Source organism: Oryza brachyantha, chromosome 10, assembly GCF_000231095.2.
Source record: "Oryza brachyantha chromosome 10, ObraRS2, whole genome shotgun sequence".
Taxonomy (NCBI): domain Eukaryota; kingdom Viridiplantae; phylum Streptophyta; class Magnoliopsida; order Poales; family Poaceae; genus Oryza; species Oryza brachyantha.
The window spans coordinates 10,110,242-10,128,718 of NC_023172.2; the positions used below are offsets into that span (position 1 = coordinate 10,110,242).

Below are 18,477 nucleotides of genomic sequence, written 5' to 3' on the forward strand. Positions count from 1 at the left end.
TAAGAGGCCTATAATACTTGCTCTCAGTAGAGAGAAATGAGATCAAATATGACTATTTTTAATGTTCAGTGCAATTTCGGAGTATTTGTAGACAGCCATTATATGAACGTGAAAGAAACAGAAAAATGTTGAATAGTCCTATCTTGGTTGTGGAAGTGCAAATAAGCTAAGATATAAGTGGAGGAGTCTCTCACCTCAATAGCTAGCTTTTGGGGTGGGAAATGCCCTTTGCGATCCTAAAAAAAGTGTAGAAAAGAATAAAAAATCACAACATTCAAAATCATGTTTCAGTAGTATAAATTGAATTATTGTTGGATCATTTGGTGAGCCCTAACTCCAGTAGAAACCTATGGATTATGCTGTCGGGGTTGGAGGTGTGGGAGGAAGGAGTTTGACAAGCTTGAAAGGATAAGCCATGGGAGGCGGAATTAGTGGGTTGGCGAGGCTGTCAAAGATAATGCAGAGTCGGGACTCGGTGGTGATCTGGTATTGGCGCTGAGATAAACTTGTGGTTGGAGTGGTTAGGAGGCAAGGTGGTGAAGGCGTTTTTGACAATGGTAAAGCGGTACAACCTCCAATAATAGAGAAGAAGTGTGGCGAGGGTGATTGACGCCGTTTAGAAGAAGGTGGCAGGAAGGGGTGGGGGAGGCAAGGGATTCTAGTGTTGAAACATTAGATATTTTTAGGCTACCAACAATAGAACGATGGGAGAAGAGGATAAGGTTGGGGTCGTGTAGTTGGACAGATCTTGTAATGATGTAGAACATCCACAATCATATGATTTTCTTGATTTAAACCATAGTATAAAAGAGTATTTTATATTTAACGTCGTTAACTTTTGAATCTACGTTTGACCACTTATCTTATTACAAAAATACGTAATTATTATTTATTATGATTTGTTTTATCATAAGTAAACTTTAAGCTAGCATAACTTATATTTTTATATTTGTAAAAGAAATTAGAAAGATGATGACCATACATGTATATTAAAATCAATAACATTAAACATAAAGAAATCACTGTTAGTATATTTTTGTGGAATTTCCTAAAACTATTATTTCAGTATGAAATGGATATCCCTTTATCACTTAATAAGAGCAAACCTAGCAGCTAATGCATCCCATCATGCATGTTGAAAATAGATGATATGAAAGAAAAAACAGGATTCAACAAATCATGCATTCCTTCATGAAAAATAGATGATCATTCAAATTGGAGAGAGATCATTTAAATTTAGATGTTCTCTCTGCTCTATCTATATTTCAACATCCAATCATAATAGAAGAGAACAATATTAACATAAGAGTAGATGGTTGTAAAATGTTAATAAAATATATATAGATGACGTAAAATGAATGTTATGTTAAAGTGATACATGATATAAATAGATAATCTATTTTAGATGATCATTCAAATGACAATTTGGATGAGCTGTTATGTTTGCTCTAAGAGTACTTAAGTAAGTACTAACTGTTCCTGTCATCGTCATCGCCCCCATCGCGGAACTCCACGACGGACAGCGCCACCGGCGCCGTCTCCGGCCGCGCCCTGATGCCGTCCAGGAGCCCCGGCTCCCCTCCCACCCACCTCTTCAGGAACGCCACCATGGCGCCGCCGACGAACCGCCGCATGGGCGCCCTTGCCCCGCCGCTCCTGCACACGGCGCGCGTGGCCAGGCCCCTGGCCCCGGGCGTCACGTCGTCCATCATGTCGGTGTGGCCGTAGTCCCTCGCCACGAGGTGGCACGCGGTCGGCGCCGCGCACTCGCCGTAGAAGTCGTCGTGGCTCACCCCGCGCGGCGCGCACGGCGGGAGGAGCGGGCCCCGGGGCAGCCCGCCGAGGCCCGTCCCGACGACCATCACCGGCGCCGCCACGCGCAGGGAGTTCTCCTTGTAGGTGAGGATCGGCGGCGGCGTCTGCTTCCCGGCGCCCATGCCGTCCACCGGGTCGACGGCGACCAGCGCGGCGATGGGCGGGAGGGAGACGTTGGCGTGGCCGAGCGCCAGCGCGAACGCCACCTTTCCGCCGCGGCTGTGGCCGGAGATGGACACCTTGGTTGAGTCCGCGCGGACGTCGGGCGGCAGCTTCGAGGAGAGGCCGCCGGCGGCGAGCCAGTTGATGACGGCCGCCGCCGAGTTGATCTCGTCGGTGGTGCCCGGTCCAGAGATCGCATAAAGCTGCAGTTTTTACACCCCATTTTTATAGCACCAAAAACCACAAAATCAAGCCAAAAATCATCAAATCCGTTTATAATCCAAAATCTCATCAAAGCAAAATACGATTAATTCAAATTTCAACCTGTGGTCCGACGACGACGAAGCCATGGGAGGCGACATGCTCGAGCAGCTGCGAGTAGAAGGAATTGTTGGCGAGGTACCCATGCAAGAACAGCACCACCGGGTACTCGCCGGCCTCGCGCGGCGCCGCGACGAGCAGCGGCTTCGGCGGCGCTCCGGCTCCTCCGCCGCCGGTCGGAGCAGCGCTCTTCCTCGCCGCCGAGCACTTCCTGGGCGCCTCGTCAACCTTGACGAGAGCGACGCCATAGCTTCCATGATCGAACACGCCGGTGATCGAAGGAGCAGCAGCCGCCATGGTCAGCAACTGGAACAGCAGCAGCACGAAGCAGAACAAGATTTGCGCAGCAAATACGATCGTTTTCATGGCCAAAAAATGGATCTTGCTGCTTAGATTAGGCGCATGAATGCGCCCTTGTGGCTGCTGCTTGATGGCCGTCTGTTCAGTTCAGAGAGCGAGAGAGAGTTATCTTCAGAAGTTCAGAGCTGCTGAATTGTGTGGACTGCAAACACAAGTCACAGTTGCTTGCTACTACTTGTATCTCGAGTTACCGATACCTTGAGCTACCAAATCGTTTTTCTTGGATCTAGCTAAGTAAGATATGCACTATTGGATCCAACGATCAGAAATAATTTGATACCGTGAGGTACCGGTACCTCGAAGCAAAAAAAAAAGTTGGGAGTAAAACTCTTGCCGGAAAGTTCACACAGAACATACATCAAGGAATGGCTTTGTCCTTAATTGCTTCGTTTGTCTTGGTTAGGAGAGCAATTACATTATTTGTTTTCCTTTTTTTTATTTGTGAATTTTTTTTGTAACATAGATGAAGATGAGAAATTTTACTGTACTTGAAAAATTACTTAAAGATAACAACTTTTTAGTATGAAACTATAATACCGCTAGGTAACTAGTAAATAGAGAAAATATTTTTTTATACTAGAAACTATGATACCTCACTAGTCACAATTAAGGGTATTACTTGGTTGTGAGTATTTGCATATATTATAGATATAGAGGGCGGATTTGTACCCATTATGTAAAATTTATCATGCATCACTTCACGAATAAGCAAGGTTAAATTTCACCTACAGTACATAGACAATTATCTGGCTATTTTATTTATGGTGCAATATTATGCACATCTGAATTTGTTGTTTTATTCTATATATTTACATTAAAGTTATTATCCAAAAAAAATATAAATTGAAGTATTCTAATGACGTGGATGAAAGGATGCCATGTACTTTTGAGTTTGTAAAAATTTGTGCTCTTTGTCTTATTTGTGACTGCAGAATTGCAGAATAGGACAGTTTGTACCCATCTTTGGGAGGAAATTTGCGATAAGTCTTCTGTTCACAGCTTCACATCGCTTTTCTATCGGCCTTCCCGTTCTAGTTTTCTTGGGGTTTCAACGCTTTCATGCAAGATGGGAGGAGGAACCCCTTCGTTTTGAGCAAACATTAACTGGATTTTTTTTACAGACTTGAGACGCAAACTCAACTGTTCATCCATGGAGATAATGCTTATACTCTTATTACAGTCATGATTGAACTGGATTAAGGGGTGATTGTTTGGGCAAAAAACCAAACCATATATTTATGAACGAGAAATAATTTGTAAAATAACTTTTATATACATATTCTTAGCAATCAAGAACCAAGGCCGAAAACAATAAAAAACCATCTTTCAAATAAAAAAACAATGAGGGGACTCTCATTTCTGGGCTAGTCTAATGACAGCCAAAAAATCTTTTCAAGTACTTTGTAACTTTAAAGTGCATAATGGGAAACAAGTAAGGTTTTGGGAGGATTGTTGGATGGGAAATCAACCTTTTGAAAAGGAATATCCTAATCTTTACAACCTAGTGCGTAATAAGAATGCTCTAGTCTCGGAAGTTTTTGAAAGAATCCCATTGAATGTTTCCTTTAGAAGAGCTATAACGGGGAGAAATTTGGAAGAATGGTATGGCATAGTTTCAAAAATGGTGAATGTGAAGCTGTCGGAAAAAAAAGATAAAATTATTTGGAAATACAATAAGGAAGGGTTGTTCACTATAAATTCTATGTATAAACTGCTTATGTTCAGTGGAGTTATACCTAGGAAGTCTTTAATTTGAAAACTAAGAATTCCATTGAAAATTAAGGTCTTCTTGTGGTATCTTAAAGAAGGGGTAATACTAACAAAAGATAATCTAGCCAAGAGAAAATGGAAAGGTAGTCTTTGTTGTAGCTTTTGTAATTCAAAAGAATCCATACAACACCTTTTCTTTGATTGTATCATGGCTAGGTACATTTGGAGTGCATGTTTTTTAACGTTCGGAATTAGACAACCCCGTAACATAACCCATATGTTTGGAAATTGGTTGAACGGTGTTGAATCTAGACTTAAAAAACAAATTTGGGTCGGCGTTGCTGCAATTTGTTGGGCCTTATGGCTCAGTAGGAATGACGTCGTTTTTAACGATTCCAATCATATATCTTTCTTGCAGGTGATATTCAAAGAAACCCATTAGGCAAGGCTTTGGTCTTCGCTTCTTAAGGAAGAGGATGCCGAACAAGCTAGTTGTTGTGCGCTGGAAAAAAGAGTCTTGGAATTTTACTCTACTTTCGGTTGGAATTTTAGAAGAAGAATCAAAGCTTAGTCTTTTGCTCTTCTGTATGGGTCCGATAAACTTTGCTATCTTTGAGTCTACTGTACTTATGACTCGTTTGGCTATGCACACCCCATAAGATGTGGAGGCCGAGTTTAATCTAATCCATTATCTAAAAAAAAGTCCAACAGCTTGCCAACAAGATCAAGGACGAAATTAAACTTTGGGGAATGTGTGGGAAATCCTGCCGCCCTGCCCTCTATATATCTTCGCCCGCCCCCTGTATCTCTCTCTCCTAAATATTTCTACCCCTCGGGTCGATAAAAAAAGTCAATTCTGAAAAAAATTATGGTTAAAAAACTCTAAAATTTACTCTAAATTTAAGTTTAAAAATTTAAGTTTTGGTCTATAAATATAAATAAAAGCAAAAAGAGCAAGACGTAAGTTTTTGGGTTAAGTGGATCGTTTGTATTATTTTTTTATTAGATAAGCTTTTAAGTGAACTAAATAGTGCATCTCTGCATGTAACTCGACAGAAAGAAGTCTAAATGAAAAGGAAAATCATGTGGGATTTCCTGTTATAAAATCTTTTTCCTTGCGCTGTTCATAACATCAACAATTGGGAATCTGAAGGCTCTGAAAATATGGCGACGGAAGTCATGGGGAGGCTAAAACGAGAATCATAAACTTAAAGTTCAGATTCAGAAACACCTTGCAACTGCACAAACCACAAAATATGATAACTAGTTTGACTGCATTATTATTTCACGTAGTACTACAATTTGTGCTACTTTTTCCTTGACGAATTTCTCTGTGTGGAAATACTACTACTAGCAATCACTCCAGCTAGCTATAAGTTCGCCAGATGCATGTCTCTGCATTAATTAAGTACATATGCACAAACTATACGTATGTAATTAACGTAATTGGCGATCGAGCAACTAATTTCCATCCATCCTGGGGCTGACCGGACGTGCCTCGTTCTGCAATCACATGATGTGAGCCATGGCAAGTGAGAGCAGTAGCAGCAGCTGAAGAAGATTTCCAGACGAAACATATCCTGCAGAGACATCACAAAGAAGAGCAGCAGTATCAAGTAATGATCAGTGATCAGCTCCAAGAACCTATCTGCTGCAATTTTTTCAAATATAAGTTTATCGTTCGGATATGGATACATGGATTCATATTATGCAGAGAAGAGAGGTTCATATATGAACTAATATTATATTTGCGTAGGGATTTGATGCATGCGATGCGAGTCAAGAGGAGCTGATGAACTGAACACCTAGTGAAGTAGTTGCATTGCCTTTTGGGCTGGAGGGATGCGCGGTCGGCCCAGATGGGTCGCGGCGATCATTACCAGGCGGCGCCGGAGACGGCGACGACGACGACGACGACGGTGGCGGCGGCGGCGGCGGGGGGGAGAGCCCCAGCGCGGAGCAGTCCATGCCGAATGCACCTAACACGAACAAACATCGTTGCAGCAGTGTCAGCAGAAATTACATATTGCAGTTTCAGCCATCGAAAAGAAGAGCAAATTACACTTTACACTGGGCTTAGCGCTTGCTTTCATTCTACAACAGGTTATACTAAAATAAGTTTTATTTTTGCAATCCTTGTGCCAGCATAATTGAATGGAAATCTAGTAAAATATGGACAAAACTTATGAATCTTTTTGAATTTTACAAAAGTTCCATCCAGATTTTGTAAAGTCTGGTTAAATTTTCATTGGTTTAACAACCTTGTGTGTAATTTACTCAAAGAAAAAAGAAAAGAAAATCACTCATTTCTTGATCAATCTCTGGACTTACAGTTCTTGATGCAGGGAAACATGGTGAGGTTGAGCATGTTGACGTATCCCGGCTTGCAGGCGCAGTGGTAGCTGAACCCTTGGTCTTTCACGCACTGCCCCTCGTCGCCGCAGCTCACGAACACGCACGCTGCATGCGATGATACGCTCTCATCAGTAACTCTCCTTCAAAGTTTCAGTTTTTTCCAGACCAAAACTAACTCGAGATCGATCTGAATCGATGGATGGATGGATGGATTGATTGATCGTTGAACAGCAGCAGGTTATATACATTGGGTGTGATCATATAGCTTTTCAAGGGGGAAAGCTAATTTATGAATAAAATTTTTGTATACGTATTTTTCGGAAACAGTTTTTTAGCACACGGATGGATGTCCATCCGTTACCATCTAAATAGTCATAAAAAATATAAAAAAATTGATAAGATAGATAAATATGAGTTATATCACTCTATAAACAAGCAAGTTTGAATTTAACTTCTACAAGTTATAGCAAAAATAACAAAAACAATTATGAATATGCGTATAATTGGTTTTAGTTTTGTTTGTTTTTTTTCTACAACTTGTAGAAGTTGAATTTAAATTTGCATGATTGTGTAGTGATATAACTCATATTTATCTATCTTGTCAATTTTTTTATATTTTTTATGACTATTTACATAGCATGTAAGTACACGGGTGGACCCGTGTGCTAAAAACTGTTTCCCATATTTTTAGCGATTTAAAAGTTAATGCTACGAAATAAACTAGATAAAGAAAATCTAAATTCAACTTTAAATTTAAAATTAAAGATTTAAATTTTGGTTTATAAGCAGAAGCGAAAAGACGAGCCGTCAAGTGGATAGCATTACGGTCAGTGAGAGGGATGCCCCTGGGAGGAGTGAAGCCGAGGTTGAAGCAGGCAGCGTCGAAGGTGCAGTTGGGGACGGTGCAGGGCGACGCCGGGATGAGCTTGAACATGTTGGACCAGCCGCCGTCGCAGTCGCACCGGTACGTGTCCAGCCCGAACGGCCCCGGCTGCTCCACGCACCGCCCCTTGCCGCAGTTCGCCGTCTCGCACGCCGGAGCTGCACCTGCACGCACGCACATCACGTACGTACACCGATCGATCGGATCAGTCGACCGACCACCGGTGCAGTTGTGGACTCATCGACGCACTCCTCACTCACCGGCGACGGCGGCGGCGGCGCTGACCACCACTGTCACCACACCGAGCAGCAGAAGCAAGCGCGGCGGCGGCGGCGGCGCGGCGATCATTGCTCTCACCGCGGTGGGCATATGGATGGCCGGAGTGGATGGGATCGATCGATGCGTGTAAATTAATGTAGATGTGAGCAATGCGTGGGGGGCGGCGGCGACGCGTGTCTGCTTCTTGCTCCGGCGTCCTAGGTTTCATCACCCTGGGACGTTGAACTGGTAAAAAATCTCGTTTTGGATCTTGAAGAACCTTCTCTTTTGGAGGCACCGTAACATACGGGAGAAACGGTCACTTCCCAACCAGGTTACCAAAGAAATGTTTGTGTCGTCTCATTTGCACTGCAGGAGTTCTTGCCAAAATTCTGTGTGGGAATTGAACTGATTTTCATGTAAAAAATTTTGTACAATAGCGACGTAAATATGGAGAGCTTAGAGCTCTTTTGAAGCGCAGGATTGTGAAAACAAAGAAATATATAAAGAAACACGGGAATGGAATGACATACGCCATTGAATTCCTACCGGGCATTACAAATTCCAGTAATGTCTCAAAACAACAAATTATTTGGATGATACATAGAAAACGGAAACTTAAAAGGCATAGAAGAATAAACCTTGTTTCCTCCAAAATGTAGAGTGCAATCTATTATTTCAAAGGGTTCTATAGGAGTTTTTTTTTCATATGATTTAAATACCCTATAAATACTATGTTTTTCCTTTGCTCCAAAGTATTTTTTTTATTTGTATGCCTGATTACTACGGAATCAAACTGGTTATGTAAATTTTTTGTAAAATCCCAACGACGTTAATAGGAAGGGCCTCAGGGTCCTCTTCCATCCAGCAGCATATTGGCTGTACAAGTGACAGGGTGCCACTATAGTTTTTTCTTTCTTCCAGACAGACACAAATCATGCTGATCCAGCTTGGAGATCAAGGACTTTTTTAGGAAAGCAGCCAGTATTCTCAGTACAGTTCCAACATCCAAAAATATTACTAATTCTTTTAGGAAAGCAAACAAAGTTTACATCTGTACATGCAAAATGATCGGTTACATGCCTGCAGGCACGGCCATTTCCTCTGGTTTCTACGTGCACATCTTCGTTCACTAGCATACCGTCAAAGGTAGCTCTTACAATACTCTAAAACTGTTTCTTGTAAAAATACAAACTAGAGGAAAAAAAAAGACTAGATTTTGAACAGCTTCTTGTGAACTTTCAACACCAGCCGACATGTTAACGAGACCCTCGTCGCAGCCCTGCGGTAGACACCACTTTGATTGAGGCTGCAAGATTCGTCTGCCTTCCCCTGATTACCACCAGAATTTAGATGTTTGAATTCTGACTGAGACATATTGGCGACCTGCTGATGAGACACAAGTGTTAGGTCATCTAGCTATAAATCTGCTCAAATGTTTGTCACATAAATGAACAAGTGATTTGCAGCGTCTGTAATTGTTTCACCTTGTCTAGGTTATGTAGCTCATTATCTTGTATGCCATGCAGGTAGTCTGCAAATCACATCAAATATATATAAACAATCTCTTCAAATGTGCTTAGATGAGACGAAAAGAAATGCACCCATGTAACCTGTATAAGCCTGATCTTTGAATACCAACAGGCTGCACGGCATTAGGAGAAGTGATGAAGAAGTAGGCTCAGCTTCATTTGCACCTTCAAGCTTATGGGAACCATTGCTCTCTGATGTAGCTGTCTGTGACTCTCCAGAGTGTGAATTTTGGGGATCTGTAAATTCCTCCCCTTTAAGCCTTTTATGAGGTGTGAAGTCAATCACAACTGGTGAAGCAAGAGAAATTATAGCAACAACAGGGAAGTAGGCAGGGCCATCTTGGTGTGGCTGAAATGTGTAATGTTACTTGTAGTTTAGTGCAGGGCAAACTTTAATATGAAGCCACAGGAAAAAAAAAACAATAAGGAGATGGCAATTGCACAAACCATGATCCCTTGATTTGGATGATACTCATTGATTAAAACATGATTGATTGCTGAAGGAAACAAACCAGTCCATTGACAGATTCGGTCAGTTATCTTTGTTAGCCATGAAGGTACTGCAGTATGACATGGACAAACACTTCAATTTCACCGCTATACAGATTGGTACTTGAATAATAAAAAAGTTGCATTTCTCAGAATGTAAAATGTTAGCATACTCAAAATCATGCACTTCCAACGATCCATATTATAAGACTTTCTAGGTTCGCCTAGATTCATCCATATATCAATCAATCAATGTATATGTTTTGTATGTGTCATATCTGTCTAGATTTATTAGCACACATATAAATCTAGACAAGAACATAAAGTCTTATAATGTGAAATGGCGAGAATAAATATCATTGTTTCCCAAACGAGGATCTAGAGGATATCGCGGAAATTTGCCGGCCAAAAATAAAAAAGAAAAACAAAGACAGTTACGGAACCATTATGGACTAGCTTGAACTACAGGTTCAGTTTATGCATTTCTTAAATATGAAGCTAGGCCAAAGGTGATGGCTTCTAGGGCCTTTCATTTAAGCATAAACACCCATTACACTATAATCCTCAAATTCGTCGGATTCAGTAGGAGGGTCTGTAAATTGAAACCCTTAGTAAGCTAAATAATTGTGGAATAGATGTCCATGGTATTTCTCACATTGTCATCATACAGGAAAAAAATGCAACTACTCTTTGACCAAGAAAGAGCATGACACGGTTCGAACTTTGTGGTTTTACACAGTGACTCCAGCAGCTAATTCTCAAACACTTGAGGAACCTCATTTCAGCAGATTATAGAGGAGGGCCCAAATTTTAGTTCTGCTTATGAAGTCGCCGGATTATTGCTTTCTGGCATCAAAGCCCTTAATACCAACAAGCTAATGCTTACAGTTTGAACAAGAAGACTTGTTTGAATCAATAAGATCACGATCTCATTGGAACCAAACTGCATCGAGCTACCTAAAACCCCACCAGATGCCACCCAGCAAACATATAGTGAGCAGAACAAAACCACAAATTTCAGCAAACATATCGCAGCTGTACTCACACGCCTGCGGCAGTAGCCCCTTCTCATGCACCACACCTCCTGCAAGAAACCAACGAATTAACGCCAGTCAAAACCTTGCCATTGCCCAGAAATTAAAATTAAAAAGCAACCAAAGTAAACCGAAGCTCTTCCAAGCAAGGGCGAGTCGGCGAATCATCAGCGCCGGTGAACGGAGCACACGCACCCCAGTTCTGCAGCCTCCGGTTCTTGAGAGACTTCCACTTGGGCGCCGGCGCCTGGTAAATCTGCGCCGCAACCAAACCCAGACGCATCAAGAACCCTCACACGCACACACACACACACACACAAAAGAAGCCGGCGAAACGGGGGGCCGGATCGGGATCAGGTCAGCGTACGTGGTGGAGCAGCTGGGACTGCTCGGAGCCGGAGATGAAGCCGGGGATGTAGCCGAGGGTCGGGATGGTGCCGACGGCGTAGCCCCCGAGGCCCCTCGGCGGACCCGGCGCGGCTGAGGGCGATGGCCTCTCCTCCTCCTCCGCCGCCGCCGTCGGCGGCGATGATTCTTGGGTCGCCACGGCCGCCGTCGCTTCGGAGTTGGAGTCGACACGACCCGTGGCTCGATGAAACCGTGGGCCGGGCCGTGTGGTGTACGGATATGGGCCCTTCTATGGTCGTGGGCTTGTGTGGGACCCCCGGTGCAGCCAAACCGGCTTGGTTACTGGAGGAGTGTAGGGGACTGTAATAATGAACAGCTTAATTAATGCTATCTATGTCACTTCTTAGTTTATCTATAAGATCAAACCAATAATTATTTTAACATATCTGATAAATAGTATGTAATCGTCTGTTTGTACACGATGCGAGGAGGATATATATGTACAATTGTTACTTAAATCGTCGTGTTACGCAATCAATAGTAGGTGAATTATATTTTTACTTAAGCTTTACCCCCTAGCAACTAGCATTTATATGTTCTTGAGATTGCATACTTCATTTAATAGTAGCCATTTCTCCTGCACAATTATTGGCCTATGGTCATCCAAGGTATGAGAAGAGCACACAACTATGTTACTTCATATTTTAGGACCCATAGCCCTAAAATAAGAAACAACGTGGAATTGCGCATAATTTGTGCTATCAAATATGGGAGGTTCACCATCTAGGTAAATACTATACACATGGTTTTCTCTTAGAACAATTAAATTTAAACAATAAAAGACCAAAGTCTAATAACAAGTGTAGGATCAAGAAGCCGACCTACTATAGGGGTCGAATAGGCTGAATAGATATTTTTAATGTTTTTTAGACCGAGTTTTATATGCAAAAGCAGAAGGAAAAATATGTCTAACCAATTCAAAAGCCTAAATCAAACCGTTTGAACTAACTGCACCAAAAACTAGTCTATATTGAGGTTTGCGCATATATGCTGATATTAGTGCAAATAATTTCCTAAACTTAACAAGTAAATAAAGCAAGTGACGAAATATTTTTTCAAGGTTCGGAGACTTATTGATTTCCCAATCTTAAATAAGCGATCCCATTTTCACCGCTCAAAGCATTAAGCCCCTTAATCTCTCATAAAAAACTAAGAAAGATAAAAGTTGGTCTGAAAGTGGTATATACGAGAATAAGCATTTTAGTCTCGCTAAAGATTGTTCTTCCAACACTCCGAAATGATCCATAAGGCACCTATTTCATACAACTCATGGACCCATAACTTAATTTAATATTCTTATGCCTCTTCACAATTTCACCTCAATCTTTTCGCTTCTACGTATAAGCCACAATTTAAATTTTTAATTTTAAATTTGAAGTTGGTTTTGAGGGTTTTTTTTCAAAGTTTTTTTATATTAGCTTTTAAATCACTACAGATAATTTTATTTTTTGATTATATATATATATATAATTTTATTCGTAAATTAGTTTTTTTTCCCAATTTGCCGATGGTTTTTCCCTGGCTGGGTGTAAATTGTTTAATTTCACGCCCTTCACTCTTATTTGTGTCATAATATTCCTTTCTTTTCATGTGGTTATTTTCTTTTCCATCCCATCTGAGTTGACGGTTTTGCCCCTGCACACACAAACATCGAGAGAACGAGCCGCCGCCGCCGCCGCCGTTTCTTGGTGCGTTGTTCTCCGTGCTCCTCTTGCCGTGGCCGTTCTTGGCCTCGCGCCGGCGGCGGCTGGCTGCGTCTGCACGGCGCCGCAACCTCGCCGGAGTTCGGGCCGCCGCCGCCGTGAGCACACGCTGTCCGGTCAAAGGCCGCGCCTTTGGCCCTCCTTTTTTTTTTTCCCTTTCTTCTCCACTCCCTTTTACTATTATTCCCCACTCCAATTATTCCTCCCCGTGCGGCGGCGCCGTCTTCTCATCGTCTCCGCCTCTCCTCTCCTTTCCTCCCCGCCCATCGTGTCATCCATCCATCCATCCATCCATACCGGGGCTCGGATCGCGCGCGCGGAGCAGCAGCGCCGGCATGGCCAGCGGCGGCGGCGGCGACGGCCGGGAAGAAGAGGTCCAGATACAGATCGCAGGTCGGTCAACCCCTTTCCTTGCCCCCCCTTCCTCTGCGTCGAATCCTCCTTCGTCGAGGGAGCTGAGCGGCGTGCGCCGGCGGAACGGAATCAGCCTCTCGTTTCGTTTCGTTACGTCGAGCTTTTCTCCCGCCGTTCGTTGTGGGGTGGGGGCGTGTGTGTGGAAGGGAGGCACTGGCAGAGCCCTCGAGGTGTTCGACGAATTGCCTGCGAGACGTGGTTCTTGTTTACAGACCATCTTTCCTTTTTCATCCTATCTGGGAATTGTTCGAAGGAGCAAAATGTGGCGTCCATCCAGTAAAAGAGTGGGCATGCGCGTTTAGTTGGCAAACTCCTGTCGTTTGTATCCATTAGTAGCTGGAGGAGTGGTTGATGATAGCACCAGCTACAGTGTCAGCACGCATGGCATTCAACAATGATATAATCTTGATTCAGTTTTTAATTATTTTTTGGTTTGTTTTATGGTAGTGTTCCCCGAAAGTTTTGAAGAAACTCGCTTTCATATGATAGTGTTTCGCCAATTGACAACACTGAACTGTAAGGATGGAGCCATATAGTCCTGTGTTGCCCAACTTTCTTATAATAAATTTAGAGCATTTGGTTTATGTCCCGTTGTTACAAAAATGATAAAGAGGTCGTTTGTGGTAACTGTGGGTGCTTAATTTCAATAGGAAAAGAAAGTTTCAGTTGCCCGTGCGTATGCTTAACATGCGATGTTTGGGTTGGGCTAACCTGTTGATACTGCTCTGCCGACTGTAACTTGCAGGTTCATCCAAAGCTGCAACTTCCTCAACTCATGAAGTACCTACACAGAACTCTCCTGTCAAGAGTTGGCAATGGTGGGTGATGGTGGGAGTTAACATGTTCTTTCTCATTGCCGGTCAGACAGCATCTACACTTCTTGGGAGGTTCTATTACAATCAAGGTGGCAATAGCAAGTGGATGTCCACGTTCGTCCAAACTGCTGGCTTTCCGGTTTTGTTCATTGCCCTATATCTTTTTCGTTCTTCTACACAAACAACCACTACAAATCCTGCCCCTAAAACTTCTATCACCAAAATTACTTTGATATATGTTGCCCTGGGCCTCATCATTGCTGCAGACGACTTGATGTATTCCTATGGCCTGCTATATCTGCCGGTCTCAACGTATTCGCTCATTTGTGCTAGTCAGCTTGCCTTCAATGCTGTCTTCTCATATTTCCTCAATGCTCAAAAGTTCACTCCTCTGATTTTCAATTCTGTAGTCCTCCTAACCTTCTCAGCTTCACTCCTTGGAGTTGATGAAGATACTCAGGGAACTACCAGTATCTCACACGGGAAGTACATTTTGGGTTTCATGTTGACACTAGGGGCATCAGCTACATACTCCCTCATTCTCTCCCTGATGCAAGTCACATTTGAGAAGGTTATTAAGAGAGAGACCTTCTCAGTCGTTTTGAACATGCAGATATATACAGCTCTTGTGGCAACGCTGGCTTCTCTTGTTGGGTTATTTGCAAGTGGTGAATGGATGACTTTACAAGGAGAGATGCATGCATTCCAGTCTGGGAAGCTGTCATATGTAATGACACTGGTGTGGACTGCTATATCTTGGCAGGTAGCATCAGTTGGAGTGGTCGGGTTGATCTTTGTGGTGTCATCACTGTTTTCAAATGTGATAAGCACCCTAGCTCTGCCCATCATTCCTGTTTTTGCCGTGATTTTCTTTCGCGACAAGATGGATGGGATCAAGATTATAGCTATGCTGATGGCCATTTGGGGGTTTATTTCATACGGCTACCAATTATTTGTTGATGACAAGAAAGATAGAAAGAGTTCAGTCAGTGTAGACGAAACTTCCTAATCATCACAATGTTGTCCAGCTCCAGCGTGCCACTCTTACCAATTTAAGTTGTTGGCTCTGAGCAAGGTACTGTAATTATTAGCAAGTTCATCAAAGAAATTTCATTTTTGCACCATTTGGTAAGTATATTGCCTTGACTACTCCGATGTAAGGATGTGTCATGCAAGAGAATAAAAAAAATTATAACATTCCCAAATTTCCTTGTCATGTGAAGAGCAGTCAAGTTGATACTGTGGTTGAGGTTGTTGGCACGCTTGATAAGTTGATATTGTGCCACAACTAGGTTGGTTCAGTTTTAGTCTGTAGGCAGATATATGCTTTCAGTTTCAGTACTGTCTTGAGGTCTATATGCGTGTCAAACATCTTTATCATTGACAATCTAGCTTAAGACAGATTGGATGGTTATCACGGTTATAACAATGCATGACTTCTGGGAGGTGAAATTCACAATACAAAGTTGTAAGTCTGACACCCCGTCTTTTGGCTGGGGTTTATACTTGTAGCCTAAAATTTGAATTTTCAATTTTAAGTTTTGCTCGTACTAGCTCAAATTCTATAATCTCAAATATGGAAGTGCTGTCAAAATTTTTGGTAGCTAGTTTGAGACCAAAGTATAAATTAAGCCCTGAGATGAGATAAGAGCAGGGGCACGACGGGGGTGTTGATGATCATCACGGCGGCGACGGCGACCATGATCATCAGCAGCCTGATCGCGACGACACGGCCAGATCTTGCCCAGGATGCCATTGTAAACTAATTGTAATATTGAGGCTACTGCTTGCTAATTAAGCTAGCTGCTCCTTTTGATTTGCGTTGCTGATTCTCCTGCACAGCCGTATTTATAGCAAGTTATATGCATGCATGCGGCTAGCCCGGCCGCCCATGCGCGCCCGCCTGCCATCGTTGATTGATTATTGCGTCATACAAGACTAGAGTCTTACAGCAACACGTGCTCTGTCATACTCATAATGACCTTTTCTATTTCTAAGGCCTTATTTAGGTACAAAAATTTTTCAAAAAAACATCACATCAAATTTTTAGACATTTAAATGAAACATTAAATATAGATGAATCAAAAAACTAATTGCACAGTTATGAAAAAAATCTTGAGACGAATCTTTTGAACCTAATTAGTCCATGATTAGTCATAAGTACTAAAGTAACCAACATATGCTAATGATGGCTTAATTAGGCTCAAAAATTCGTCCCACGGTTTCCAGCCAAGCTGTGAAATTCGTTTTTTCATTCGTGTCTGAAAATTTCTTCCGACATCCGATCAAACGTTCGATGTGACCTATTCTCTAAAAAAATTTGCTATCTAAACACCACCTAAGTCTAAGGCCGCGTTCCTTCGAGGGGGCGCGCAAAACGTGCTAATAGGTTAGTAGGTGATTAATTAATTATTAAAAAATATATAAAACAGATTAATATGACTTTTTTAAAACAACTTTTTATAGAAATTCTTTTTTACAAAAAATACACCGTTTACCAATTCAAGAAGCATGCGCGCGGAAAACAAGAAGATAAGTTAACTTAGGGTGGCGGCGAATGCGGCCTAAGTTGGTAGAAAACTTTTCTTAGGAGTTTTGCATCATTACTTTAAAACATAAAATTCTGGCATGTGCATGAGACCATCCATTCCAGATCTGAGCAGCCTGTTTAGTTTAGTTTATGCCCAACAATCCATTAAGGTAAACATGCAATTTCGTTCCCAGAACAAAGAGAACTTTGTGACGAACTTGAATATAAAATTTTCTATTTTATATTCATAATGACCTTTTCTTACCCAATTATATTTAGCTTTTTTTCGGCATGCCTCCTATACTGTTAAATGGTGTATTTTTACCAAAACGTTTATACGAGCAAGTTTATCCTATCCCATTTCTAAAATAGATTTTTCATTCCATCGTATATATCATTAAATAGTTATAAAAAATTAGATAATCTTTTATCTTTAGTTATGGAAGAACACAACCAAACCCACATGCACAAGCTTCCACTCTTCCAGTGTTTCGACAGTAAGATCTTTTCTTTCATCTCAAAGGAGGTATACACACCTCCACTATTGAATAAGGAGAAAAATTTCCTTAGGAGTTTTGCATCATTACTTAAAAGCTTAAAAGTCTGGCATGTGCATGAGACCATCCATTCCAGATCTGAGCAGCTTGTCTAGTTTAATTTATGTACAACAATCCATTAACGTAAACATTCCAATTCTTTCACATAACAAAGAGAACTTTGTGACAAACTTGAATATAAAATTTTCTATTTTTTTTTCAGGATGGTAAGGTGCCCTTTGAGCTTGGTAAAACCAGATTTTTGCTCCTAAACAGATTCAATCATGACCCACACTTATTATTATCTTTTGTTCATATTGACTTCACCTAAGTTTGCTAACATATTTGTACTATGGGCTCATATATGGGGTGATTGTTTCGGTGTTTCATGGAAAAGTCAAATGACATATTTGCAAAAAAATAATAATTTATAAATAATTTTTTATGTACGTATTTTTAGCGATCTAAAAGTCAATGCTGGAAAAACTTTGGTGAAAAAAATCCAAAATTAACTCTAAATTTAATATTGAAATTCAAACGTTAGTTTATAAAATAATTATAAACGGAAACATAGGGGTGATGTCATTGTTTTTCTGCCAGCCGCTCTGCTCACTGGGGGCTTTTTGGAGGGAACACTGCCACACATCCTCTGGTTGATGCTAAGACACTTAGGGCATTATAATAGCCCTGAATACCACATTTTCCACCTTCAACATAGCTCGTCACTGAAACTCTATAAAGCCAAACTCCTAATCCATGGTAGGTTCACCCCTGAATCAACCGTTAGTTACCTAGATTTTAGTTAGGATGCATCCTCTGCCATGACCCCTGAATCCATTTCTTTCCGGCCATGCTAGGGCCGTGTTTAGGGTAAGGGATGGATAAGTACATGATTAATTAATTATTAATTATTAAAAAAATATAAAATAGATTAATATGCTTTCTTAAACAATTTTTCTATAGAAAATTTTTGTAAAAAATACACCGTTTAGTAGTTTGGGAAACATGCGCGTGAAAAACGAGAGTGTTAAGTTAACTTACCCATGTGGCCGAACACGGCCTAGGAAATAGCTTGGATAATCAGCACCCAAACCTAGTGGGTAGACAAGCTGAACTTTATTCTCGAACACTTCTCCTAGTTGGCTTAGGCCG

General features: G+C 41.6%; 4 protein-coding genes across 6 annotated transcripts; 1 reads left to right on the forward strand and 3 right to left on the reverse strand.

The window, feature by feature from the left end:
- Nucleotides 1–1,321: 1,321 nt before the first annotated feature.
- On the reverse strand, nt 1,322–2,788 carry LOC102713942 (chlorophyllase-2). The gene is made up of 2 exons (XM_040528370.1): nt 2,302–2,788; nt 1,322–2,180 (listed from the first exon to the last, which is right to left on the reverse strand). Exons 1-2 carry the CDS (start codon nt 2,662–2,664, stop codon nt 1,470–1,472), a joined length of 1,074 nt encoding a protein of 357 aa, XP_040384304.1. The 5' UTR covers nt 2,665–2,788; the 3' UTR covers nt 1,322–1,469.
- A 2,835-nt stretch (nt 2,789–5,623) lies between these two features.
- LOC107305135 (neurogenic locus notch homolog protein 3-like) lies at nt 5,624–8,092 on the reverse strand. Of its 3 annotated transcripts, none has more exons than XM_015841791.1 (5): nt 7,867–8,092; nt 7,549–7,770; nt 6,700–6,828; nt 6,249–6,347; nt 5,624–5,948 (listed from the first exon to the last, which is right to left on the reverse strand). In XM_015841791.1, the coding sequence occupies exons 1-5, from the start codon at nt 7,973–7,975 to the stop codon at nt 5,878–5,880; spliced, it is 630 nt and encodes a 209-aa protein (XP_015697277.1). In that variant the 5' UTR covers nt 7,976–8,092; the 3' UTR covers nt 5,624–5,877. The 3 variants fall into 3 exon arrangements, with proteins under 3 accessions (XP_015697277.1, XP_015697276.1, XP_015697275.1); XM_015841790.1 differs by having other exon boundaries at nt 6,195–6,347; XM_015841789.1 differs by having other exon boundaries at nt 6,174–6,347.
- Nucleotides 8,093–8,863: 771 nt separating this feature from the next.
- Nucleotides 8,864–12,050, reverse strand: LOC102714222 (alpha-ketoglutarate-dependent dioxygenase alkB homolog 6). Its single transcript, XM_006662299.2, has 8 exons — nt 11,964–12,050; nt 11,287–11,556; nt 11,115–11,175; nt 10,931–10,969; nt 9,844–9,956; nt 9,478–9,745; nt 9,352–9,398; nt 8,864–9,250 (listed from the first exon to the last, which is right to left on the reverse strand). Exons 1-8 carry the CDS (start codon nt 12,048–12,050, stop codon nt 9,077–9,079), a joined length of 1,059 nt encoding a protein of 352 aa, XP_006662362.2. The 3' UTR covers nt 8,864–9,076.
- A 934-nt stretch (nt 12,051–12,984) lies between these two features.
- On the forward strand, nt 12,985–15,464 carry LOC102714497 (probable purine permease 11). Its single transcript, XM_006662300.3, has 2 exons — nt 12,985–13,423; nt 14,190–15,464. Exons 1-2 carry the CDS (start codon nt 13,366–13,368, stop codon nt 15,266–15,268), a joined length of 1,137 nt encoding a protein of 378 aa, XP_006662363.1. The 5' UTR covers nt 12,985–13,365; the 3' UTR covers nt 15,269–15,464.
- Nucleotides 15,465–18,477: the final 3,013 nt, after the last annotated feature.